Raw genomic sequence first — 26,883 nt, 5'->3', positions numbered from 1 at the left:
GGATACTGTGCACCTAGAGTCAATAAGGCAAGACATAATCCTTATTTTCTCTCTCGAATACCTTATATTCTCTTCATTAACAGTTCCTTTAGGTTCTTCCTTCAGGATATATCTAGAATCCAAATACTCCTCACCACCTCCTTTGCTAGGCCCTGATTCAAGCCAGCATTACTGACCATTAGCCCTCTCAAGATTTCCTGCTTTCTCCTTGCTTCCTTCAGTCTAGTCTCACCCAGCAGTCAGAGGGTGAGACTTACGTTAACTCATAAATCAGACTCTTACTCCCTTGCTCAAACCCCCAGAATGGTTCCCATCTCCTTCAGAGAAGCTGATGTCCTCACAGTGACAAAGTCTTCTTTGTATGCTACCATCACCTCCATATCTTCATCAGTTAACTCCTCTTACTCTCCCTCATTCTGCTCTAGCCACAAGGGCCTCCCTGTGGCTTCTAACAGAACAGGCACAGACCATCTCAGAGTTTTTGCATTTCATTTCCCTCAGGAGGGTTCCTCAACCTCCACTCCATGTTTATGGACAGGACTCACTCCCTGACCGTCTCAGGTCTTGAATCCAGCCACCTTCTCAGTGAAACCCTCCCTTACCTAATTAAAATTGTAAATTACTCTGTCCCTCAACCTCTAACTCTCTTTCCAGGTTTATTTTTCTCCATAGTGTATCGCCACTTGATACACTATGCATTTTTCACGTATTTGTCTTTGTTACGGTCTGTAAGCTCCTCAAAGACAGGAACTCGTGTGTGGTGCTACCAGCTGTGCCTCCAGCACCAGGAAGGGCGTCTGGCATAGCACAGCGCAGTCGATTTCTGCTGAGTGCAAGAACCGGAGCACAGAAGTGAAAAGAGGTGAGTCCAGACAGACTTCCTGGAGAAGTAAGTCCACCCGCCCGCACACCCAATCACCGCCCAGACGGCGCCAAGGCCAGCCCAGCTCCCTCACGCCAAGCCCATCAGGGCGGGGCCGCGACCGGAAGCAGCTCCCCGGCGGAAGCTAGGTCGGGAAGTCTAGGCCCTCCTCCGGACCTGCCCCAAGCTCTTGCCCCGCCCACCCGAAAGTGGGTGAAAGGTCGGCGGAGCTGGTGCTGCGACTGGGGCAGTACAGCTAGGCTGCAGGGAAGGTACTGACAGACGGACCATGACAGACCAGGCGAAGCCCATCAGCCCGCTGAAAAATCTACTGGCCGGCGGCTTTGGAGGCATGTGCCTGGTGTTCGTGGGGCACCCGCTGGACACGGTTAAGGTGCGAGGAGGCTGGGGCGCGAGTTGGAGGGAGGAGGCCCGGTGGGGCGCGGAAAGCAGGGTCTCCCGCGAGGCGCAGCCCGGGACAGAAAGGGGGCCCGTGGGAGCTTCCGTGAGAAGTCTAGGGAATCTCCCTTTCGCCCCTTTAGGGATTTGGGGAAGCAGTTCCTCGCCCGCAACTGGATCGCGCAGAGTGAGCAGTCTCTAACCGGCCATCAAGGGCTGTGATTTAAAGTTCTCTGCCTCGCAGCCTCTCCTGACCTTGCACCACTTCTTTGGGGATGGGAAAGAAAAAGCGCCTCCCCACAGCTCTGGTTTCAGCGAACCCTACATTATCAGCAAGATTGAAACAGGTCGCTTGTAAAGCTCATCTAAGGAAGAGAGCTAAAGACAGAAGCACGGTTATTCTAGAGATGTCTTTTGACACATTGCTCTGGCCATCTTCAGCCTGTCACCCCATGTTAGCCTGAATGGCCTCCTGTGGGGAGCGATTATGTCCTCCGTGACTGAGCCCCTGCCAAGCCAGTGACCATCTATCCAGGGCCATGCTGGTCTTCACAACTCCCAGGTGAGGAAACCATGGTCAAGATGACCGTCATCAGGGCTTTGCCCTGGTCTTCCTCACATCATGCCTGCCTTAGCTCTTCCTTCTGCAACACTTTCAGCCAGACCTTAATGGAGGCCACAGTTCATGCCCTGTGACTTAGTATTCTAAGTTTCATCCTAGTTTCTAACTTTATTTCTGGACACATACATGGAGGAAATGTATAGATCATGACTATGGTGGGCATGTGGGGAGCAGATATGACTCTCATAGAGTGGGAAGCCTGTGTAGGGGCCTTCTTAAAATTCAGATCAGGTTTCTACCAGGGAAACAGCTTGGGGCATGTCCTCTTGGCAGGTTTAGACAGCAGGCTTTTCGTTGCCTTTCACCTAGGAGAGGAGCAGGATTAAAGCAACCTGCCTAGTTAGGGCACTGTGAAACATGAAATCAAATGTTTATTCAGCCCTGGCTGGTGTGACTTAGTTGTTTGGAGTGTCGTTTCCATGCACCGGAGGGTCTTGGGTTCAATTCTTGGTCAGGGCACATGCCCAGGTCCAGTTTGAACCCTGGTGGGGGTGTGTGCTGGAGGCAATCAATCAGTGATTGGTGTTTCTCACATTGATGAGAACAGAATTGACTGGCCTCTCTTCCTACTTAAAAAAAAAGTTTCAGGTCCTGGCCAGTTTGGCTCAATGGTTAGAATGTCGGCCCGCAGACCAAAGCGTCCTGGGTTCGATTCTGGTCAAGGGCATGTACCTCCGTCCCCAGCCCTGGTCAGGGTCGTATGGGAGGCAACCAGCTGATTTGTCTCTCTTCCTCTCCCTCTTTCTCCCTCCCACTCTATCTGAAGATAAATGGAAAAATGTCCTTGGGTGAGGATTACATTTAAAAAAAAAAAAAGAAAAAGGAAAATATCCTCAGGTGAAGATTAAAAAAAAAAAGTTTCAGGTATACAACATCATAATCCAACATCTGTATACACTACAAAGTGATCACCCCCAAAAGTCTAGTTACTGTCTATCACCATGCAGTTGACTCTCTTTACCCCTTTTGCCTACCTCCCAACCTCCTTTCCCTCTGGTAACCACCAATCTGTTCTCTGTATCTATGAGTTTGTTTGATTTGTTCATTTTTTAAAAATATGTTTTTATTGATTTTTTAGAGAGAGAGGAAGGGGGAGAGAGATAGAAATATCGATGTGAGAGAGAAACATTGATCAGCTGCCTCCTGCACACCCCCTACTGGGGATTGAGCCAGCAATTGAACCAAGACCTCTCAGTCCATGGGATGATGCTCAATTCACTGAGCCACACTGGTCAGGCTGTTCTTTTTTTTTTGGATTCCATATGAGTGAAATCATATGGTACTTTTCTTTGTATTTCTGACTTGTTTCACTTAGCTTTTTTTTTTTTTTTTTTAATCCTCACCTGGGGATATTTTTCCATTTATCTTCAGATGGGGGAGGGGGGAGAGAGAGAGAAACATCAGTGGGAGAGTGGAGCGACACATCGACTGGTTGCCCCCCTCATGACCCTGACCAGGGCAGGGGACACACTGCAACTGAGGTATGTGCCCTCGACTGGAATCGAACCTGAGACTCTTCAGTCTTTGGGCTGATGCTCAAACCACTTAGCAAATCAGCCAGGGCTCACTTAGCATTTTACTTTCAAGGTCCATTCATGTTTTTTTTTTAATGGAAAAATTTCATTCTTTTTTATTTTTATTTTTTTTAATTTTATTTTTGTTACAGATGTTTCTCCTTTTTTACCCCGTTGACACCCTGCCTCCCCAGCCCTCCACCCTGTCCCCGGCTTTGTTGTCCATGTCCATTGGTTATCATACATGCATATAAGTTTTGTGGTTTATCTCTTCCCTCCCCCCAACACCCCCTCTTCTGAGGGTTGTCAGTCTGTACCCTACTTCCATGTCTCTGGGTCTACCCTATTCCTCAGACTGTTATGTTCATTATATTCCACAAATAAGTGAGATCATGTGGTATTTGTCTTTTTCTGCTTGGCTTGTTTCGCTTAGGATAATACTTTCCAGGTCCCTCCATGTCATCTCAAAGGATAAGAGATCTTTCTTTCTTACAGCTGCATAGTACTCCATTGTGTATATGTACCACAACTTTTTTTTATCCATTCGTCTACTGATAGACACCTGGGCTGTTTCCAGATCTTAACTATTGTAAATAGTGCTGCTATGAACATGGGGGTACATATATTTTTTCTGATTGGTGTTTCAGGCTTCTTAGGGTATATTCCTAGAAGTGGGATCACTGGGTCAAATGGAAGTTCAATTTTTAATTTTTTGAGGTAACATCATATTGTTTTCCATAGTGGCTGCACCTGTCTGCATTCCCACCAGCAGTGTACTAGAGTCCCCTTTTCTCCACACCCTCGCCAACACTTGTTGTTTGATGATTTGTTGATGGCGCCATTCTGACAGCTGTGAGGTGTCATTCTGTTTTTTAAATGACATAACACATTGCCCTGGCCGTTTGGCTCAGCGGTTAGAGTGTAGGCCTGCGCTCCAGAGAGACCTGGGTTTGGTTCCCCCTAAGGGCACGTACTTCATTTGCAGTTTGTCCCCGGCCCTGGTTGGGTTGTGCGGGAGGCAGCCACTCGATATGTTCCTTTCACATCTGTGTTTCTCTCTCTCTCTCTTCCTCTCTCTCCCTCCCACTCTATCTGAACAAAAAATGGAAAAATGTCCTCTGGTGAGGAAATAAAGAAAGAAAGAAAATGCCACATCTTATTTATCTATTCATCCATAGAAGTACCATCACATTCTATTCAGTAGAAGTGAATTGCTGAGTCTGGCCCACATTCTAGGGGAGGGGAATTAGAATTTACCATTTGAAGTGAAAGAGTGTCAAAGGATTAGTGGACAATATTGAAAACCACTACACTGGGTCAGAATAGGTGAGAAAATGGGCTGGGAGAAGACTCAGACTAAGAGGGGGAAAGAACTGGGATTCTGGAAACATCTTGAAGGACTTGGTACTCATGTGATTAGAGCAAGAAGAGCAACAAGAAGTAGTCAGAGGTGATACTAGGGTTTCACATCCTGAGAAAGGGGGGTAGTCAGGCAGCTCTGGCACAAATGGGACAGTCATCATCAGGAGGGTGAGATTCTGGAGGTGATTTGAGTAGGTGATTTGAGCGTCTCCAGGCAATTGGAAATCTAGCCCTAAAGGTGGGGAGGGAAAATCTGGAGATGGTTCAGTGATGGTCATCACTGTACAACAGCTGAAGCCCTGGAATCTGAATTTTCTGAAAGGAATGGCGGACCAGATGAGTAGGGTGCTAAGCCTTGGAGAATGCCTGGAGTAGAAAAGGAGACAAAGGAGGATGCACTAAGAAAGGAGGTTTAGCTCTGGCCGGTTTTTCTCAGTGGTTAGAGTGTTGGCCTGCAGACCAGAGAGACCTGGGTTCGGTTCCTGCTCAGGGTACGTACCTTGGTTGCAGTTTGTCCCTGGCCCAGTTGGAGTTGTATGGGTGGCAACCAGTCGATGTATCTCTCTCACGTTGATGTTTCTCCCTCTCTCCCTCCTACTCTATCTGAAGATAAATGCAAAAATTTCCTCGGGTGAGAATAAAAAAAAAAGAAGGGAGGTTTAAAGAGAGAGACAGGCCCTGGTTGGTTTGGCTCAGCGGTTAGAGCATCGGCCCGTGGTCCAGAGAGACCCGGGTTCGGTTCCCGCTAAGGGCACATGGGGCACATGCCTCGGTTGCAATTTGTCCCTGGCCCTGGTTGCGGTCATGTGGATGGCAACCACTCGATGTGTCTCTCTCACGTCACGTCGATGTTTCTCTCTCTTCCTCCTCTCCTCCCGCTCTGCCTGAAGATGAATACAAAGAATGTCCTTGGGCGAGGATTAAATAAATAAATAAAGAGAGAGAGAGAGAGAGAGAGAGAGAGAGAGACAGTTGAAGCATTGGATATACCAAAAGGTCAAGAGGGGTGAGGATCCAAAAAAGTGAGATTAAATCCACCTCTCTCCAAAATGCCATTGCTGAGCACCTTATCTAACTACCAACATGCCACTATATATTGGAGTAGGTGGTAGAGCTAAGCTTTGCATCAGCATAGCACTTGAACTTACTAAACCCAGTCTCCTCCTCTATAAACTGGGAGTGCCTATCCCATTGGGTCATTGTGGGATCCATTAAGTAAGAAATAAATGGTGAGAGTAAGTGGATGGGGAACAGAGGAACTGTCACTCTCTAAAAGCATGCCACTAATGAATTGTGAGTGCAGGGTATGAATAAACTGGAGGAAAGAGACATCTGAATCTAACAAGTTAAGTGAGGCATTTCTGATTCTGGGAAATGACTGTATTTTAACTTCTAATTTCAGGTCCGACTGCAGACGCAGCCCCCGACTTTGCCTGGACAGCCTCCCATGTATTCTGGGACCTTTGACTGCTTCCGGAAGACTCTTGTTAGAGAGGTATTGTATCTTGGTGCAAGGTATTCCTTTTACTCAGAGGAACACATTCACAGGGTTGGTTCATAATTCCCCCCAGGGGATAGGTTTACTTTGTGTAGTTCTGCTGGAGGTCTAGCCCTCAGAGGTGCCTCTCTTACCATGCCGTCCTATGCCGTCCTATTGTCACTGCTTTGGAGTCTTTGCTAGTTTCAGTTCCAGTTTTATATGGATGACTAAAGCTAATAAAAAGATTATCTCTTTGGAAGGCAGAATTTAGACTACAGGAAATTAGTGAGGATAACTGGAGACTTGAAGTGGGAGAAAATACAAATCTGGATCAATTAGTTTGACAGGGATCAATGGCCGAAGTTTAGGTAAAGTTTGGAGGAAAAATTAGCCAGTCTGAGAAACAGTGAGAGAGGCCATCAGAGTCTTCAAACCCCTAGCTAGTCAAGGATACTAAATTGGCTTGGGGTTATTGAATTATATAATCATTTTTCAGATACTTCTTAGAGTGAAAACGTGGGATTTTTAAAAAATATGTTTTACTGATTTTTCAGAGAGAGGGGAAGGGAGAGAAAGATGGAAATATCTATGTGAGAGAGAAAGATCCATCAGCTGCCTCCTGCATGCCCTCTACTGGGGATCATGTCTGCAACCTGGGTATGTGCCTTGATCTGGAGTTGAACTGGGACCTCTCAGTCCATGGGACAACACTCAATCCACTGAGCCACATTGGCTGGGCAAAACATGGGATTTTTAAAAAGTTTTAGTTAATAGTGATATTTCTACTCACTTCATTAGCATATGTGTAAAAAGAACTTGTTGACAATGTTTCTCTTCCTTTGCTTCCTAAAGTATAGCTCTCATATGAATAAATGCCCTATTAAATATATAGTCTATTAAGTATACAGAAACTGAGAAGCAGGTGTCACTCAGATAAAGAGGGATTTCTGCTGGTAAATAATAGACTCGGCCTGGAGAGTAGTTGTTCCCATGGTTCCTGCAGGACCCAGGAATGGGAGAAAGATTTTGCACCCATACATGAGTTGGTGCTGCCTTTTTTTTCCGTAAGGTGCTACTTCTTTTGTCTGTACTGCCCTGGTCAGAGTCTGATCAGTGTGGGATGGAGGCTTTAGGCTTCAGGTCTGCTCAGAGTCCTCTGCCCTTATGGAAGAGAGGCAAGTTTGCATGCCCCTTGGTCAACAAACGTTACTGAATAACTGTTTAGTGGCTGAACAGTGTGCTGGATGCTGGGGGCCTGGTGAGAATGGTTTGTGTAAACCCAACTCCCTGCAGAGTTGAGTAGGCTTCCTTATTCCATATTGGTGTGTGTCCCTGGTTTTTGTTGTGCCAGACATAGCTTTGTGCTTTTTTGAAGCTGCCAGATAGAGGTCTTGGTTGTGCTGCATGAATCTGGGTGGGCCAGTACAGTGGAAGGAAGACTAGAAGAATTGTCAGGGGCATAGGCTTGGCCCCTCAGGACCTGAGCATCCTGCTCAACCAGATGGAGAGCTATAGAGGGGACTTTGGAAGGACTTTGTTCCCTCGATGCTTTTGTAGAGATGCTTTTTTAGATCCTCCTCAGAACTTTTCTGTTTCTTTTTTTTTTCAAAGTTTTTTTCTTTATTGATTTTAGAGAGAGAGGAAGGGAGGGAGAGAAAGAGAGAGAGAGAGAGAGAAACATCAATGAGAGAGAATATTGATTAGCTGCCTCCTGCATGCTCCCCAATGGGGATTTGGCCCACAACCTGGGCATATGCCCTAACCAGGAATCGAACCAGTGACCTCTTGGTGCATGAGTCGATGCTCAACCACTCTGCCACACTGGCCGGGCAGAACTTTACTGTTTCATTCACCCTTTCCTTTTTATTGCCTCTGCAATTTATTTTCAAAGAATCAGTTTAGAGCCTATAGTAGTGTTTGACCTTTGCAGGATCCAGATGTGCTGACAGGCACAATTGTGCCCCTTTTAGTTCTGGAAAGTAGATGGGCTGTGAATGCCCAGGGTCTGCAGCTAGGCAGGTTCTCCAGCCTGAGTCTGGACCCTTCCAGTTGCAGGCCCACTGTTATTCCTGCCACTCTCCATAAGGAGCAACTTTATATCTTTTTGTATTTGTTTTAAAAATTATTTTGTAGCCCAGATAGTATGGCTCAGTGGTTGAGCGTAGACCCATGGACTAAAAAATGAAAACATTTTTTTCTTTATTGATTTTTTAGAGAGAGGTAAAGGGAGAGGGAGAGAGAGATAGAAACATCAATGAGAGAGAACATCTGTTGGCCACCTCCCACATGCTCCCAACTGGGGATTGGGCCCACAACCTGGGCATGTGCCCTGACTGGGAATTGAATCAGTGACCTCTTGGTGCATGGGTCGACACTCAACCACTGAGCCACACCCAGCCGGGTAATTAAAACATATTATTAAAAAATTATTTTGGCCCTGCCAGTGTGGCTCAGTGGTTGAGCATCAACCCACGCACCAAGAGGTCACCGGTTTAATTCCCGGTCAGGGCACATGCCCAGATTATGAGCCCGTTTGCCAGTGGGGGGCAGCCAATCCATGTTCTCTCTCATTGACGTTTCTATGTCTCTTCCTCTCCCTCTCTAAAATCGATAAAGAAAAAAAAAACATAAAAAAATTATTTTGTGCCCTGGCCGGTTTTGCTCAGTGGTTAGAGCGTCGGTCTGAGGTCCAGAGAGACCCAGGTTCGGTTCCCGCTAAGGGCACATACCTCGGTTGCAGTTTGTCCCTGGCCCTGGTTGGGTTGTGTGAGTGGCAACCACTCGATGTGTCTCTCTCACGTCGATGTTTCTGTCTCTCTCTCTCCCTCCCACTCTATCTGAACAAAAAATGGAAAAATGTCCTCGGGTGAGGATAAAAAATATATATATATGTTTTGTATTAAAGCGATACAAGCACTTAGTTTGTTACTGAAAGGCTTTTAACAGAGTAACAAAGTGATCTTCCCCTCATTCCCCCTCCACCCCATTCTCCAAGGGCAACTACTTTGAGCTCTTGCAGTTTATGCTGTGAAGCTTACATTAATTATACACATTCACTGCTATATGTCATACATTTTTATGTGTTTTATTTCCCTATTTATGATACGCGATTTAAAAAATGTTTTTATTGATTTTTTTATAGAGGGAGAAAGGTAGAAAGAGTTAGAAACATCGATGTGAGAGAAACATGGATTGGCTGCCTCCTGCACGCCCTTCTTTGGGGATTGAGCCAAAACCCAGGCATGTGCCGTGACCAAGAATCAAACTGAGACCTCTCAGTCAGTGGGATGATGCTCAGTTCCCTGAGCCACACCGGCTAGGCTATGGTAGATGATTTTAACTCTTACCTTAACTATCCCCTTTCTGCCCTGCCCATATAATTTTATCCTACATTGTGATTTAATCCAATTCACTGGTTATTGCAACTAGATATGTTTCTTTCTGTTGACTAAGTAATGTGCTATGATGTGCATTCATTTATTGTTCAGCTTTTTGTTTGTCTTGAGGTTGGGTTAATGATTTATGTCCTTTTCAGTTGCTTGTGTTTCTTCGAATGGCTGTCTCTGTCCTACTGTACCTTAAATGCTCTATAGAATACCTCTCTGGTTTTCCACACTACCTGAACAGTAATAATCTGTTGTTCCAGTGTGTGTTGTATTACTTTGTTTTTCTTTAGAAACATGCCTCCTGGAGTCCTCCCTCTTTGTACGCTCATGTGGACTTGCTTTTTCCTAGGCCTACTGCACCCAATACTATTCTGGAAGTCCCTTCCACCTCTCTGGACTGAGTCTTTGCTGCCCCGGATCCCAGACCTTCCTTTCCCTTAGTTTACCACCCTTGTTTGGTTGGAATATCTATCTATTTGTCTTTCTGTCTACTGAGGACATTTTTCCATTTTTTGTTCAGGGAGGGAGGGAGAGGAAGAGAGAGAGAGAAACATCAACGTGAAAGGGACACATCAAGTGCTTGCCACCTGCACGACCAACCAGGGCCGGGACAAACTGCAACCGAGGTACATGCCCTTAGCGGGAACCGAATCCGGGTCTCTCTGGACCACAGGCCGACGCTCTAACCGCTGAGCCAAACTGGCCAGGGCAACATAGTTGGTTTTTACCAAACTATACTAATGAAAAGTGATGTGCAGTCTTATTATTATTTTTTAAATATGTTTTTATTGATTTTTTTAGAGACAGAGGAAGGGAGAGAAAGAGAAGCATCAATGGGAGAGAGAAATGTTGATCAGCTACCTCCTGCAACCCCTCTTGTGGGGATTGAGCCTGCAACCTGATCATGTGCCCTGATTGGGAATCAAACCGGGACCTCTCAGTCCATGGAATAATGCTCAAACCACTAAGCCACACTGGCTGGGCTATTTCTTTCTTTAAAAAAAAAAAAAAGATTTTTTAAATTGATTTTTAGAGAGAGAAGAAGGGGGAGAGAGAGAGAGAGAGAGAAACATTGATATGAGAGCGAAACATCAATTGGCTGCTTTCAGCACACCCACTATTGGGAGTTGAGCTTGCAACCTGGGCATGTGCCTTGACCAGGAATCAAACTGACAGCCTTCCGGTGCATGGGTCGGCACCCAACTGACTGAGTCACACCATCCAGGGCTAAGAGGACAACTATTTCTGATAAATGTTGGGGTTTTCTTCCTTTTAAAAGCTCTCCTTGCTTGGTGGAGAGGTGAAGGAATGAAGCCTCAGGTGAGCGGACACACTGCTTGCCTGTTTCAGTGATGTAAAAGGTGGTGGGGTCTATAAACAGCTTCTGCTTCTGTGATTATTTGCAGGGCATCACAGGCCTATATCGAGGCATGGCTGCCCCCATCATCGGGGTCACCCCCATGTTCGCTGTGTGTTTCTTTGGCTTTGGTTTGGGGAAGAAACTGCAACAGAAACACCCAGAAGATGTGCTCAGGTGAGTACTTGTAGGCCTGAAGCACTTGATGCTGCTCTGCCTGGTGGTATGACCTGAATTAAAGGAAAGAATCTTGGCTGACAGGCAGTGGCTGTCCTCCTGGGCCCTGAGGCTGGCCCCTAGAAGTACCACATGAGGGAGTTACTTGAGTTTCTTTTGCTCTGTGAATCAAAAGAGAAAAAGCCCATCCTCACCCCTTGCCAGATCGTTATAATTCCTTTAGTGAGGTAGTATTGCCCTTAGGGGATATTAGTAATGCCAGCCCTTAGTGGTGTTGTGAGGTCTGAATGCCAAAATGTGTGTCAGGTGCCCTGAGCAGTACCTGGTACTGCAGTAATGACAGCAGCAGCCTTGCTTTCCATCACCTGGTTGGGAAAAGGGAGATTCCTACTTTTGTTTTACTTTTTTTTTTTTTAATCCTCACCCGAGGACATTTTTCCATCTTTTGTACAGATAGAATGGGAGGGAGAGAGAGGAAGAGAGAGAGAGAGAAACATCGACGTGAAAGGGACACATCGAGTGGCTGCCACCCGCACGACCAACCAGAGCCGGGGACAAACTGCAACCGAAGTACGTGCCCTTAGCGGGAACCGAACCCGGGTCTCTCCGGACCACAGGCCAACGCTCTAACCGCTGAGCCAAACTGGCCAGGGCTTGTTTTACTTTTTTGTTGTTAATCCTTACCCGAGGATATTTTTTTCTATTGCTTTTAGAGAGAGTGGAAGGGAGGGAGGGAGAGAAGGGGAGGGAGAGAGAGAGGGAGGGAGGGAGGGAGGAAGGGAGAGAGAGAGAGAGAGAAACATCAATGTGAGAGAGACACATCAATTGGTTGCCTCCTGCAGTTGCCCTTGACTGGGAAACCAACCTGCAATGCTGGAACCACTGAGCTACACTGGCCAGGGCTATTTGACTTCATTTTTATAACATGATTAGAATTACTTCAGATAATGATTTCTCTGTTAAAGTGAAATAAGTTAGTGTTTTCCCTTTTAATAAACTTTAAGAAGTTGGATTTGGGTATGAAGTGGCAGATGAATCAGAATTATAGCTCATGACAAGATAGTTCATGAAAACAGACTTCTCACAGCTGTACCAGGGCCATGCACCAGAACCCTAGTCAGGTCACTGCCGGTACTTTGGCCTATGGGTTGCGTTCCCTGTAAAATCACATCAGCACTCAGAGACACACTCTTCCTGCTTAGGCAAAGATTGAGACACTCAGGACTCCACCCCCATAACCCTGTCATGTTCTGAATCCTGAATGTCAACCCTGCCATGTTCACCTCCCTGCAGTGGTGTTTGGGGATAGTGTGGAAAGGAGTAGTACCTTGGGGTGGAAGCCCAGGAAGGGCCAGCACTCACAGATGCCTCCAAGGGGTGGCAGAATGGGCCAGGCAATCACAGAGTGTCTCCTTGATACCCTGTGCACACACAGAGACCCCATTCAGAGGAAAATCCCCAGTTTCCATAAGATAGAGTTGTGCCTGGCCTAGCGTCTGGGCATCCTGGGAAGAATGTAGCATGCTGGTCTCACAAGGGGAAGTTTATTTGCTGAGAGGTCTCTTCTTGGGGACAGTAATGTGAATTGGGACTGTGAAGGAGACCATGCCTAAAAGTAAGTTGCTTGTCTGGCTGGTGTGGCTCAGTGGATTGAGCATCGTCCCATGCACTGAAAGGTCACTGGTTCAATTCCTGGTCATGGCAGATGCTCAGGTTGTGGGCTAAATCCCCCATAGGGGACATGCAGGAGTCAGTCAATTGATGTTTCTCTCTCATCAAGTTTCTGTCTCTTTCCTTCTCCCTTCCTCTCTCTCTAAAATCAATGAAAAACATTTTTTAAAAAAAGCAAGTCTCTTGACTATTCAGCAGTCAGCCTTTGTGCTGGGCTTGCATGCCTGAGGCAGATGTGTGAGCCCTGCCTGGGGTGAGTGTGTGGGAAAAACTGGGCTATTGAGACTTGTGCCCTGCCTGGAGGGAAGGACCCTCAGTGGATGTCTCCCTACTCCCATTGGACATCTGTTCCTCAGGTCTTGGGCTCCTTGTGGAACTGGCCGAAAGTCTCAGCCATCAGAGGTTTGGGGTTAAGAGTGGCCTGAGGCTTAGGCAAATAACTGAAGTTTTTCAGCAACATTTGCTAAATTGTGGGGACTCTGCTGAGATGCTAACTGTAGCTTTGTGCTCCATGGCCTCTAGACCACCCTGGTATTGCTAATCCCAGAAGGAAAAGATTCCAGAGATGGCATAGACCGCTGTGGGCTATAGATGCTAGGAGCCTCAGACTCCTCCAAACACTCAGTGTAGCTCATTCTGTGGGGAGCTGGCTGAGAGGATCCATATCTGTGGCCACTAGGGGACTGTTCCCTGCGCAGAGGGCCACAGGACTCATCATGCCTATTTGGGTACCATCCCTGTCTGGCCCTTTCTCAGTATCTTATAGCACATTCCTTATCACTGACCAGACTGCCCCTCAGCCTGTGGAGGTGGCCACAGCTGTTCTCCCTGGCCTTGATGCTGTCCTGCTTGAATTTTGGCTTAAAATGTTCTCAGGCCCTTGGTGATCCAGAGGAGGTGAGATTGGAGGGGAACTGGGGTCGACTGAGACCCAGGTCCTGGGTTAGTAGCTTTATTCCACAATTTTGAATTTTATAGATGGGGAAGCAAGGCTCAGAGAAGCCTGGAAATTTGTCCATAGTCAATGTGCATGGCAGGCCCAGGGGATGAAACCGTGTCTCACTATGAAGCTTCTTCCACGATTGAGGCCATCTGATTGTGCAGGTGGGCCTCGCATAGCTCTTGGCACTGAGAACCCTGCCTTGGGAAGTTTGACATCAGAATACACTTGGAACTTGGCTTTTGTGAAAAATATGGTTTATTTGTTCTGGGCTTTCTGCCCAGTCCAAGTACTTATTTTTTCTTACAAAGTCATCCTCTACTGATATTGCCTCTGTCCTGTGTAGGTAGTCACAGATACTTGCTTCTGGTTTTTGTTTTCAATATAGCTACCCCCAACTATTTGCAGCTGGGATGTTATCTGGTGTATTTACCACAGGAATTATGACCCCTGGAGAACGGATCAAGTGCTTGTTACAGGTAAGTGTGTGATATGGGGTAGGGGCTGTGATGTGGGGGGAAGTGGCTAGCTTTTTCTGTTCAGCATACAATTTTGTGTGAATGTTTATGTCCTTTCACCTTTTATAAAGGCTTCAGGTCAGGTGCTCAAAACAGTTTCAAGGTTTTCAGGAACATGGGAGCAGTCGTAGTAGAATCAAGAATCAGGACTGTATAACAGACCAACCAAAATGTCACACCTGTGATGTGTCAATCCAGACATATCTACCCTTATTAGCATCAACTTTAGGAACTCTGAAAGGTAAGTGATGTCTCATCAGAGGCGAAAGGGAGGCTGCTCCTGCCCAACATCTTACGTCTCTACCAATTGCCCTATGGCTCAGTTCCCTTAGAGCGCCTGGCTTGGCACAGCCAGTGTGGCTCAGTGGATTGAGCATTGTCCCATGGACTGAGAGGTCCCAGTTCACTTCCCAGTCTGGGCACATGCCCAGGTTTCTCCCTCCTGCAGACAATCGATGTTTCTCTCTCACATTGATGTTTCTATCTCTCCTTTCCTTTCTCTATAAAATCAATAAAAACATTTTGAAAAAAAAAAAGAATGCCTGGCTTGTTCTCAGAACAAGTGAACTGGCTGTCTGCCTTACCACACATGACTTCTTTTGTTTTTTTATTTTATTTTGGTACGTGCCCCTAGCGGGAACTGAACCTAGGACTCTCTGGTCCCTAGGCTGACACTCCAACCGCTGAGCCAAACCGGCCAGGGCATACACACGTGACTTGCTTTTTTTTTTTAATTAAAATAAATTTTTTTTTTATCCTCACCCAAAGACATTTTTCCATATTTTGTTCAGATAGAGTGAGAGGGAGAGAGAGAAACATCGATGTGAAAGGGACACGTCGAGTGGCTGCCACCCACACCACCAACCAGGGCCGGGGACAACCTGCAGCCGAGGTACGTGCCCTTAGCGGGAACTGAACCCGGGTCTGTCTGGACCACAGGCCGACACTCTAACTGCTGAGCCAAACCGGCCAGGGTGTACTTGATTATTTTGATGAATATTAGTTGCTTGTATTTTTTCTTTGTGAAGTTACTATTTGTGTTCTTTGCTTTTTTTAAAATTTCTAAATTGACTTATAAAAGCTTTGGACAGGTAAGGATATTAATTACTTATATATGGCAAGTCTTTTTTTTTTTTGTCCTCACCCGAGGACATTTTTCCATTTTTTGTTCAGATAGAGTGGGAGGGAGGGAGAGGAACAGAGAGAGAGAGAGAGAAACATTGATGTGAAAGGAACACATCGAGTGGCTGCCACCCGCACGACCGACCAGGGCCGGGGACAAACTGCAACTGAAGTATGCGCCCTTAGCGGGAACCGAACCCGGGTCTCTCTGGACCGCAGGCCAACGCTCTAACCGCTGAGCCAAACCGGCCAGGGCGCAAGTCTTTTTTTCATGGTTTACATCTGTCATCTCATTTTGTGTATTTTTTAGAATTTTATTTATTTTTTGTTAATCCTTATCTGAGGATAGTTTTTCATTGAATTTTTTTTTAGAGAAAGAGGGAGGGTGGGAGGGGGAGAGAGAGAGAGAAACATCAATGTGAGAGAGAGACACCGATGGGTTGCCTCCCACACGACCCCCACCAGGGCTGGGGATCGAACCTGCAGCCCAGGTACGTTCCCTTGACCGGAATCCAACCCTCGACCCTTTGGTCCGCAGGCCCACACTATAATTGCTGAGCCAAACTGGCTAGGGCTCATTTTGTGTATTTTTAAAATTAGACTTTTTATTTTGAGATAATAAAATAGATTCACATGAAGTTGTCAGAAATAATACAAAGAAAAAAAGAAAGAAAGAATGCAGAGTGATCTCATGTATCTTTTACCCAGTTTTCTCATAATGGTAACATCTTAAAACCATAGTACAATATTACAACCAGGATATTGACATTGATAAAGTCAAAATACAGAACATTTCTAGCATGCCAAGGATCCCTCCTGTTGCCCTTTTATAACCATATCTACTTCTCTTTCCCTCTCTAGTCCTTAACCACCCCAGCAACCATTAATCTGTATTCCATTTCTATAATTTTGAAATTTTAAGAATGTTATATAAATGGAATCCACAGTATGTAAACTTTTCATATTGGCTTTTTAAACTCAACATAATTTTCAGGAGGCTCATTCATATTGTTGATATATGAATAATTCATTCCTTTTAAGGAGTACATGGCGTGGATGAACCACAATATGTTTGGCATGGATAAACCACAATATGTTTAACTTTTCATCCATTGAAGGACATCTGGGTTGTTTTCCAGTTTTTGGCTATTATGAATAAAGATGCTATAAACATTCATGTACAGAGATTTTTTCAGAGAAAATAAATCTTCAGTTCTCTGGGATAAGTGCCCAGGAGTACAATTATTGAGTCATATGGTAGTGGCATGTTTAGTTTTTAAAAAAACTACCAAACTGTTTTTGGAGTGGCTATACCATTTTGCATTCCCACCAGCAATGCATGAGTGCTCCAGTTTCTCTTCATCCTCACCAACTTTTGGTATTATCACCATTTTTAATTTTAGCCATTCTGATAGATATGCGGTGATATCTCTTTTAAAACATTATTTTTCCTTGTTGATTTTAGAGAGATAGGAAAGGAGAGGGAGAGAGAGATAAAAACATGGATGAGAGAGAACATCAGTTGGTCGCCTCTTGCATGTTCCCCACTGGGGATTTGGCCTACAACTTGAGCATATGCCCTGACCAAGAATTGAACCAGTGACCTCTATGTGCATGGGTTGATGCTCAACCACTGAGCCACATTGGCCGGGCATGATATCTCTTTGTAATTTTATTGCCCTAATAGCTGAAGATGTTGAACTTTCTTTTTTTTTATCCCCACCTGAGGACATTTTTGCATTTATCTTCAGATAGAGCGGGAGGGAGAGCAGGAGGAAGAGAGAGAGAGAAACATCAATGTGAGAGAGACACATCAAGTGGCTGCCACCCACACAAGCCCAACAGAGGCCAGGGACAAACTGCAAGCGAGGTACGTGCTCTCAGCGGGAACCAAACCCGGGAGTCATTGATCCACGGACTGCTGCTCTAACCGCTGAGCCAGACTGGCCAGGGCAAATGTTGAACTTTTTTTTTTTTTATCCTCACCCGAGGACATTTTCCCATTTTTTTTGTTCAGGTAGAGTGGGAGGGAGAGAGAGGAACAGAGAGAGAGAGAGAAACATCGATGTGAAAGGAACACATCGAGTGGCTGCCACCCGCACGACTGACCAGGGCCGGGGACAAACTGCAACCGAGGTACATGCCCTTAGCGGGAACCGAACCCGGGTCTCTCAGGACCGCAGGCCGACGCTCTAACCGCTGAGCCAAATCGGCCAGGGCGAACTTTTTTTTCATTTGCTTTTTCCTAACTGTATATCCTATTTGGTGAAATGTCTATACATGTCTTTTGGCCATTTTCTAATTGGATTGTTTTGTATACTGTTGAGGGGTTTTGTTTGTTTGTTTTTGTTTTTATTTTTTTAATCCTCGCCCAAGGATATTTTTCCATTAATTTTTAGATAGAGTGGAAGGGAGGGAGGGCCAGAGAGAGAAAGAAACATCAATGTCTGAGAGACACATCGATTGGTTACTTCTCATAGACCCCGACTGCAACCCAGGTACGTGCCCTTGACCGAGAATTGAACCCTCAACGCTTCAGTCTGAGGACTGAGCCAAACCAACCAGGGCTAATATATTACATTTTTGTTTTCAGTTGTGTTTTCTAAAGTCCTTGAGACTTCCTTTTTTAAAAATTTTTATTTATTGACTCGAGAGAGAGAGAAAGGGAGAGGGAGAGAAAGAAACATCGATGAGAGAGAACATTAATTGGCTGCCTTCTGCATGCCCCCCACTGGAGACTTGGCCCACAACCTGGGCATGTGCCCTGACCAGGAATTGAACTGGTGACCTCTTAGTGCATGGGGTCGATGCTCAACCACACCGGCCGGGCAGAGACTTCCTTTCTGGTCCATGGATTACTTAAAAGAATGTTGTTTAGTTTCCAACTGTTAGAAATTAGTGATTTCTAGTTTTACATTTTGATCAGAGAACATGCTCTGTATGATTTAAATTTTTTAATTTATTGAGGTTTGTTTTATGACCCTGGATAAAGTCTATGTTGGTTTGTGTTCCATAAGCACTTAAAAAGAATGCATATTCTGGCCTGGCCGGTGTGTCTCACTGTTTGAGTGTCGACTCATGCACCAAGAGGTTGCTCGTTGGATTCCCAGTCAGGGCACATGCCCAGGTTGTGAGCCCAATCACTAGTGGGGGGCATGCAAGAGGTGGCCAATTGATGTTCTCTCTCATTGATGTTTTTATCTTTCTCTCCCTCTCACTACCTCTCTCTCCAAAATCAATAAAGAAAAAAATATATTAAATTCTGCTCTTGCCCTGGCCGGTTTGGCTCAGCAGTAAGAGCGTCGGCCTGCGGTCCAGAGAGACCCGGGTTTGGTTCCCTTGAAGGGCGCATACCTTGGTTGCAGTTTGTCCCCGGCCCTGGTTGGTCGTGTGGGTGGCAGCCACTCAATGTGTCCCTTTCACATCAATGTTTCTCTCTTTCTCCCTCCCTCCCACTCTATCTGAACAAAAAGTGGAAAAATGTCCTCGGGTGAGGATAAAAAAAATAGATATATATTCTGCTCTATAAATGTTGATTAGATCCTGTTGGTTGATGGTGTTATTAAATTCTTCTGATTTTCTGTCTAGTCCTACCAACTGTTGAGAGAGAGATTTGAAATCTCCCCCTGTAATTGTGGATTTGTCTGTCTCAACTTTTAGTTCTACTAGTTTTGCTTTACATCGTTTGCAGCTTTTTTTATTTCACGTATACACATTAAGAATTGCCATGTCTTTTTGGTGGATTGACCCTTTTATCACTATATAATGTCCCTCATATTATCATTATATAAGATTCCTTTATTTTATTTTATTTTATTTTTTTTAATCCTCACTCGAGGACATTTTTCCATTTTTTGTTCAGATAGAGTGGGAGGGAGAGAGAGGGAGAGAGAGGGAGAGAGAGAAACATCGACGTGAAAGGGACACATCGAGTGGCTGCCACCCACACAACCCATTCAGGGCCGGGGACAAACTGCAATCGAGGTATGTGCCCTTAGTGGGAACCCAACCCGGGTCTCTCCAGACCGCAGGCCGATGCTCTAACCGCTGAGCCAAACCGTCCAGGGCCCATTTTTTTAAAAATCCTCACCCAAAGATATTTTTCTATTTATCTTCAGATAGAGTGGGAGGGAGGGAGAGAGAAACATCGATGTGAAAGAGGCACATCGACTGGTTGTCTCCTGCACAACCCTGACCAGGGCTGGGGACGAACCACAACCGAAGTAGGTGCCCTTGACTGGAATCGAACCCATGACTCGTTGGTCTGCGGGCCAACACTCTAAGCACTGAGCAAAACTGGCTAAGGCAAGATCCCATATTTTTGCTTACTGTGTTCTTTCTTCCCACCTGATGTTCCAGGATTCCTTCTTTAATTTTTTCCTTTTATTTAGAGAACTGTCTTTAGTTATTCCTTGAGAGCTTGTTTGGAGGTTCTAGCAGGGGAGCACAGCTACTCGTATACCCTTGACCGAAGACTGGTCCTCTCCTCTGGGGGAAAGGTCGTCCTCTTCGACCGAGCGCGCAGCTTCGGGAGGGACGAACATGGATCGGTTGAGGGAGGAGGGGGACACCCGCCTAGCCAGCCAGATCAGCCTAATCAACCCTGGCGATCAATGGGGTGACAGATGTCGCAGCCAGATTGCCCTCACATCCATGTCTTTAGTTATTCCTTTGGGGTAGGTCTGCTGGTGACAAATTCTCTTATGTTTCCTTTATCAGAGAATGCTTGATTTCCCCTTCATTTTTGAAGGTTATTTTCACTGGCCACAGGATTCTGGGTTGACAGTTCTTTTCTTTCAGCCCTTGAAAGATACTATGCCCTTTTCTTCTACCCTGCCTGGTTCTGCTATCATTCTAATTTTTTTTTCTCTATAGATAAGATGTCATTTTTCTCTGGCTACTCTTAAGATTTATTTCTTTGTTTTTAGTTACCAGAAGTTCATTTGTGATGTATCTTAGTATGGATTTATTTGGGTTTATTCTGTTTATTGTTCATTCAACTTCCTGAATCTATATGTTTATGTTTTGCCAAATTTGGGAAGTTTCAACCGTTATTTCTTTGAGTACTTTTTCAACCCCTCCTTCTTTTCTCTTCTCCTTCTGGGACTCTAAGGACACAAATATTTTTTGTTATAGTCCCACAGGTCCTTGAGGTTCTACCCAATTCATTTTAGTCTATTTTCTTTCTGTTGTTCAGATTGGGTGTTTTCCATTGCTCTTTATTTTAGTTCACTGATTTTTTTTTTTTTTTATTTCTCTCTTCCCTCAGTCATACTGTTGAATAGGCCATCTGCTGAGCTTTTAATTTTGTCGTATTTTTCAATGATAAAATTTTCATTTGTTTCTTCCTTATGTTTTCTATTTCTGTGCTGAAACTTTATTTCTTTGCTGTGGCTTTCTTTTTTTAAATATGTTTTTATTGTTTTTTTTTAGAGAGAGAGGAAGGGAGAGAGAGATAGAAACATCAATGAGAAACATTGATTGTCTGCCTCCCACATCCCCCCTACTGGGGATTAAGCCCACAACCCAGGCCCATGCCTTGACTGGGAATCGAACCGGGACCTCTCAGTTGATGGGGACCATACTTAATCCACTGAGCCACACAGGCTGTATTTGCTGTGGCTTTCTATTTTTCCATCTGTTTCGGGCATATTTATAATCGCATACTAAAGAATTTTTACCAGGGTTGCTTTAAAGTTTTTGTTTGTTTTTTTAATCCTCACTTGAGGATATTTTTCTGTTTATCTTCAGAGAGAGTGGGAGGGAGAGAGAGAGAAACATCGACTGGTTGCCTCCTGCATGACCTGGACCAGGGCTGGGGATGACCCACAACCGAGGTACGTGCTCTTGGTCGGAATCAAACCGGTGACTCATTGGTCCACAGGCCAATGCTCTACTGCTGAGCCAAACTGGCCAGGGCGCTTTAAAGTTTTTGTCAGATAACTCTAACATCTCTTGTTACGTTGATGTTGGCATCTATTGCTTGTCTTTTTAATTTCAGTTTGAGATCTTCCTAGTTTGGGGTGTGATGAGTGATTTTCAGTTGAAACCTGGATAGTTACATATTATGTTGAGACTCTGGCTGTTATTAACATTCTGTTTTAGCTGGCTTTCTCTGACACCACTCCAGCAGGGACGGGAGAGATGCCGTATCATTATTTCCAGGTGGAAGTAGAAGTCTAGCTTCTTCATTCAGTCTCTGTTGACACCTGAGAGTGGGACACTGTTTTTTTACTGCAGAGTGGGTATGGGGTTTCCAGTGTTTCCACTGACACCACAGGATGGATAGGAGGCAGCTGGTTATTGGCTGTCAAAGATGAAAGTCCTAGTTTCCTACTTTACTTTCTTTGACTTTACCCTGGCGACATGTTAGGTGCATTGTTGCTGTCCTGTGAGGGTAGAAGTCTAGGCTCCCCACTTCGTCTTTGCTGGTGTGGATGGGGGTGAGATCACAGTTTTTCCTATGGTATGTGGCTATATTAGAGTTTTTATTTTCTAAAGTTTTCTGTCTTTCTAGATTGTCTCTTCTCTGGTCCTTTGTCTAGAGAATGCTGGTCGTTGTTAGGGCTAATTTTTGGTTTATGCCTGTTGGTGTATCTGGATTACCAGTTTCCTCAGCTCCAAGTCTGAGATATATCAAAAAGAAAATCCCAGAAACTTACCACCATGCCTGCAACCCAGGCATGTGCCCTGACTGGGAATTGAACCAGAACCTTTCCGTACATGGGATGATGCCCAACCAACTAAGTCACTGGCCAGGGCATTATGACTCTCTTTATTTACCTCTTCTTTTATGTCCCTCTGAGATGTTTTAGAATTTCATATATGCAAATCCTATTACTTGATGCACATATATTTTATTATTTTATTTTTTGTAATTTTCAACCGAGGACATTTTTGCATGTATCTTCAGATAGAGCGGGAGGGAGAGAGGGAGGAAGAGAGAGAGAGAAACATTGATGTGAGAGAGATACATCGAGTGGTTGCCACCTACACAACCCCAACCAGGGCTGGGGACAAACTGCAACTGAGGTATATGCCCTTAGCGGGAACCGAACCCAGGACTCTCCGGTCCATGGACTGAAGCGCTAGTCACTGAGCCAAACTGGCCAGGGCTTTATTTCTATTTTTAATGGGATTCTTTTCCATTATTTTTCAACTGGTTAGTGCTGGGATGTAAGGAAATTATTGAGTTTATATATTTATTTTGTAAGTGTTTCTCCTTGGAACTATTAGAGCTGTGCTCTCTTTTCAGCTTTAATTACTTTTTGGTTGATGCTCCGTGTGTTCTGATTCCTCTTGGCTCTACTTGCTGTAGATTCTGTCTGAGGCTGCCTTTTCTCTCATCAGTTCTGGGATTATACCCTGCCTGCCCTCAGACTCTTGGCTTATAGGTCCTGGATCCCCAAGACTGGGATGAGGACCTCTCCTTGACCCTTCCCTGGCTGCCCAGGACTTCTATCCAGATATTTAGAGAGCTCCGAATACAATTTCCACTTCACCTTTTCTTAACCAAGCTTTATGATCAGTTAGGACTTGGAATGGAGTTGGTGCTCAAAGGATATTTGTTGAAATAGAGTAAGTGAATGACTGATATATTTTTTTCCTCCTTTCTATACCTTCCAAGTAACTTTATTGGGAATGCCTTTGTACTTGAGAGAGTTCTTCAATTTATTTTCCAACTTTTCTAGTCAGTATGTGCATATTTTGTGATATTTTCACCTAGCATTATTTCATAGTAACTTGCACCAATACTGTACATTCCAAATGACTATTTTTAATTTGTTTTCTTTATTGATTTTAGAGAGAGAAGAAGGGAGAGGGAGAGATAGAAACATTGATGAGAGAGAACATCAATCAGCTGCCTCCTGCATGCCCCCCACTGGGCCCACAACCTGGGAATATGCCCCAACTGGGAATCAAACCGGTGACCTCTTGGTGCACGGGTCAATGCTTAACCAGTGAACCACACTGGCCAGGTCAAATAACTATTGTTTTGACAGTCGTCTTTTGTTGGTCTAATGTATAATAACCACTTCCTCACTCACTTTGTAATCTTCTGTAACCTGCTGAGTCTGTTGACTGTGATGCTCTTGCTGACTTGCTGACTCTTCCTTCCCTCTCAGATTCAGGCTTCTTCAGGGGAAACCAAGTACACTGGCGCCTTGGACTGTGCAAAGAAGCTGTACCAGGAGTCTGGGATCCGAGGCATCTACAAGGGGACTGTGCTCACCCTCATGCGAGGTAAACTCTGAGGCCCTCCACCTGAGTGAATTTGCCACAGAGGGTCTTGCCTCAGTTTGCCATATTAGCCTTGGCACTATACATGTCACAGCTTTGACAAGGCTGGTTTTAGTCAGTCTCACCTCTGGCCAGCATGGACACAAATGACGATGGGGGGATCTTTCATCCTTCTGGTAGGCTGACCCTCAAGAGTAGAATTCATGACAGTGACAGTTGGAGGGGAATAGCAAGTAGGTAGAAATTGTGGCTAGATGGACGAGTGGGAGAAAGAGTGACTTAGGAATAGGGGGGCTCTCCCTGGTTTCAAGAAACATGTTCAGCTGGGTGGCAGTAGGAGAGGCAGAGATGGCCCCATCCTTGTCCTGAGATGGTAGCTTGGAGGAAGGCTAGATACTAACTGTGGTCATAACTGCTTGGAATGGGCATGTCAGGGGGGACCACGCAGAGGGGACTTTGAATGTGAAATGATGTCATGGGTATTTACACTCACTCATGATAGTGCTTGCCCCAGAATAGCATCTGTCACTGCTTAGTGATTTTTGCAAATAGGATGTGCTGCTGAGGAACTTCTCAGGAAACCTTGAAGGATGTTCCAAGCTTGGCTCTGCTAAATTCAAGAAATCTGTGATTATTTTATAACATTTAATTTATACCTCTCTTGCCACTAACAGATGTTCCAGCCAGTGGGATGTATTTCATGACATATGAATGGCTGAAAAATATCCTCACTCCAGAGGGAAAGAGGTGAGGAGAACAAAAGAACTTAGAAGCCACTTTGCTCAGTCATGGGTAGGTTGCCCTTTCCTGTGAGTGGATCTGGAGGCAGAAGTGAAACTTACTTCTGGCTTCATGTCCCCTTTTCTCTCATTGCTGCTGAAGCCCAGCTAACCCCTCTTACTCTGTGTCTTACACAATGGAGCAAGTATTTGAAACAAGTGCATGAAATATCCTCCATGGAGTGGCAGCTGCCATGTCACAAGAGCTCTGGCCTTGGACCTTCATACTCTAGCTAATTTCTCCCTCTCACTGTCTGCCATTCTCATAGTCTTTGTCTGACTTTGGTTGGTCTCTGCAGTGTCAGCGATCTCAGTGTGCCTCGGATCCTGGTGGCTGGGGGCATTGCAGGAATCTTCAACTGGGCTGTGGCAATCCCCCCAGATGTGCTGAAGTCCCGCTTCCAGACTGGTTAGTGGAGGATAGTGGGGTGGATGGAGGTGGTGTGCGTCCTGGAACTGGCTGCCCCTGGGGTGCAGAGTTCTTTTTTTTTTTAATCCTCACCCAAGGATATTTTTCCATATTTTGTTCAGTTACAGTGGGAAGGAGAGAGAGAGAGAAATATCAATGTGAAAGGCACACATCAAGTGGCTGCCTTCCGCAGGACCCAACCAGGGCAGGGGACAAACTGCAAACGAGGTGCGTGCCCTTAGTGGGAACCGAACCCGAGTCTCTCTGGACCACAGGCCGACACTCTAACCACTGAGCCAAACTGGCCAGGGCTGGGGTGCAGAGTTCCTAAGGCCTGAGGAACACTCATTGTCCACAGCACACCCAGCACCTGCCTGACCAGCATTCTCCTTTGTAGTCATTTCTGTTCTAGAACCCTAGACTCATATTCTTGTTGGCCTGAACACAAAGTGACATAAGTCTAATCAACTCTCTTTCCCCAATATGAGCAGAAGGACCATTTCATTGTTCCCTCCTCTTCTCCACTCCCTCAGTACCAGTAATCTAGACATTTGTGTCTATTTGTCCCAAGATGAACTGTGTTGTCTGTGGTCTGATAACCTGCAAGGTGTTCTTTCCCTGGTGCTGTGACCCTGCAGGAAGACTTGACTAAAAGATTGTCCTCATATGGGTCACCATGGTCAGGTCAGGAAGCTTCCTGAATACTTAACAGTTGGGTTCTGCCCACAGCACCTCCTGGAAAATATCCTAATGGTTTCAGAGATGTGCTGAGGGAGCTGATCCAGAATGAAGGAGTCACATCCTTATACAAAGGGTTCAATGCAGTGATGATCCGAGCCTTCCCAGCCAACGCGGTGAGTAGTTGGCAGGAGCTGTGCTTTCCCTTTGGGGTTCAGAACAGGGTTCAGGTGGGCTGACTTTTGCTTGCTCCTCAGATTAGATTGGGGGCTCAGTTTTCCCAAAACCCCATCCTCAATCACAGTCTTATAATTTGCTCCCTTTTCTGAAGGTACCAGGGAGATTTGCCTTTGTGATCCCCTGAGGTGAGGGGCTTTAATGACTTGATCTGGCCATTAGAAGTGGACAGTTGTGGGACATGCATTTTCTTCCCCTCTTGGGAATGAGAAAGCACAGCTTATTCCCTGACCTGGGGTGGGAGTGAGGTTAGGGGAGGGGTTTGATCCTGATAGGGCTAACCAAGTGTGGTGCTGGGGTCTCTCTGAATAGTCACAACTCCTGTTGGCTTTTCTCTTCTTTCAAACCCTTCTCAGGCCTGTTTCCTTGGCTTTGAAGTTGCCATGAAGTTCCTTAATTGGGTCACACCCAACTTGTGAGGCTGAAGGCTGCTCAAGGCTTCTGGATGTTGGAAACTTACCGAAGAGGAGCAATGGGCAGGACTAGGCTGTCCTGAAGGGTGAAGGGAGGGGGATGGTGGGATCAAAGCTCTGTGCATGGACTTGTTGAGACCATTTGCCTTAATGACATCCTCCACCTGGTATAACTTGGTGTGCCATTTTGAAACTTGAATTTACTCTTGTCAGTTTAAGGGATCTCAGGAGGACCAGAGTACTATCTATTGATTGGTTGACTACTGGCCCTACTATACCCAAAATACTGGTCTTTAGAGAGGAAATCTCAGCCTTTCACTGGAGGTGCTATGCATGTTTACAGCTAGCTGACCTGGAGCTGGGGTCATCTTTGACCTCCAGCCAGGAACACCCACCAGATTTCCAGAGTATTATACTATCCTGACATACCCAGAGAGACGTGAACTTGAGACCCATGTCTGTCTGTCAAGTGGAATGAGCAAATGTGTAGGGGCAGATAGCCTGATAACAGCAGGGTTGTTTTTTTTAGGCATGCAAGTAATTGAAATTGAAACTAGAGTAGTCTAATTTCCCAGAAGGTGGAGAGCTTTCCCTTCTATACAGTGAGAAGAGTTTTAAATTGACAGTCCTAGCCTGCTGGGATAAGTGAGAAAGTCCAGGGTGTAAGAAGGCTCTCTTTGCACACTCTTTTGTCATGAGAGCCCTGTTTTAACAGG

At 45.4% G+C, this 26,883-nt stretch overlaps 1 protein-coding gene across 3 annotated transcripts; it reads left to right on the top strand.

The window, feature by feature from the left end:
* Positions 1–577: 577 nt before the first annotated feature.
* On the top strand, positions 578–26,881 carry SLC25A20 (solute carrier family 25 member 20). Of its 3 annotated transcripts, XM_036267305.1 has the most exons (10): positions 1,143–1,256; positions 1,405–1,823; positions 6,162–6,254; positions 11,032–11,159; positions 14,159–14,249; positions 23,537–23,654; positions 24,326–24,398; positions 24,730–24,839; positions 25,569–25,693; positions 26,111–26,881. In XM_036267305.1, exons 3-10 carry the CDS (start codon positions 6,207–6,209, stop codon positions 26,171–26,173), a joined length of 756 nt encoding a protein of 251 aa, XP_036123198.1. In that variant the 5' UTR covers positions 1,143–1,256; positions 1,405–1,823; positions 6,162–6,206; the 3' UTR covers positions 26,174–26,881. The 3 variants fall into 3 exon arrangements, with proteins under 3 accessions (XP_036123199.1, XP_036123197.1, XP_036123198.1); XM_036267306.1 differs by lacking the exons at positions 1,143–1,256; positions 1,405–1,823 and adding an exon at positions 578–862; XM_036267304.1 differs by lacking the exon at positions 1,405–1,823 and having other exon boundaries at positions 1,067–1,256; positions 26,111–26,400.
* Positions 26,882–26,883: the final 2 nt, after the last annotated feature.

The sequence above is a fragment of the Molossus molossus genome, unplaced genomic scaffold, assembly GCF_014108415.1.
Source record: "Molossus molossus isolate mMolMol1 unplaced genomic scaffold, mMolMol1.p scaffold_m16_p_18, whole genome shotgun sequence".
NCBI classification, from domain to species: domain Eukaryota; kingdom Metazoa; phylum Chordata; class Mammalia; order Chiroptera; family Molossidae; genus Molossus; species Molossus molossus.
This window is presented reverse-complemented; position numbering and strand designations above follow the sequence as displayed.

Bases quoted from the DNA above. Each gene is read 5' to 3' on its own strand.
- SLC25A20 (XM_036267304.1), top strand. From the start codon at position 1,152: ATGACAGACCAGGCGAAGCCCATCAGCCCGCTGAAAAATCTACTGGCC. The intron at 1,257-6,161 runs GTGCGAGGAGGC...TTCTAATTTCAG, and splicing joins ACCCGCTGGACACGGTTAAG to GTCCGACTGCAGACGCAGCC. The intron at 11,160-14,158 runs GTGAGTACTTGT...TTTTCAATATAG, and splicing joins CACCCAGAAGATGTGCTCAG to CTACCCCCAACTATTTGCAG.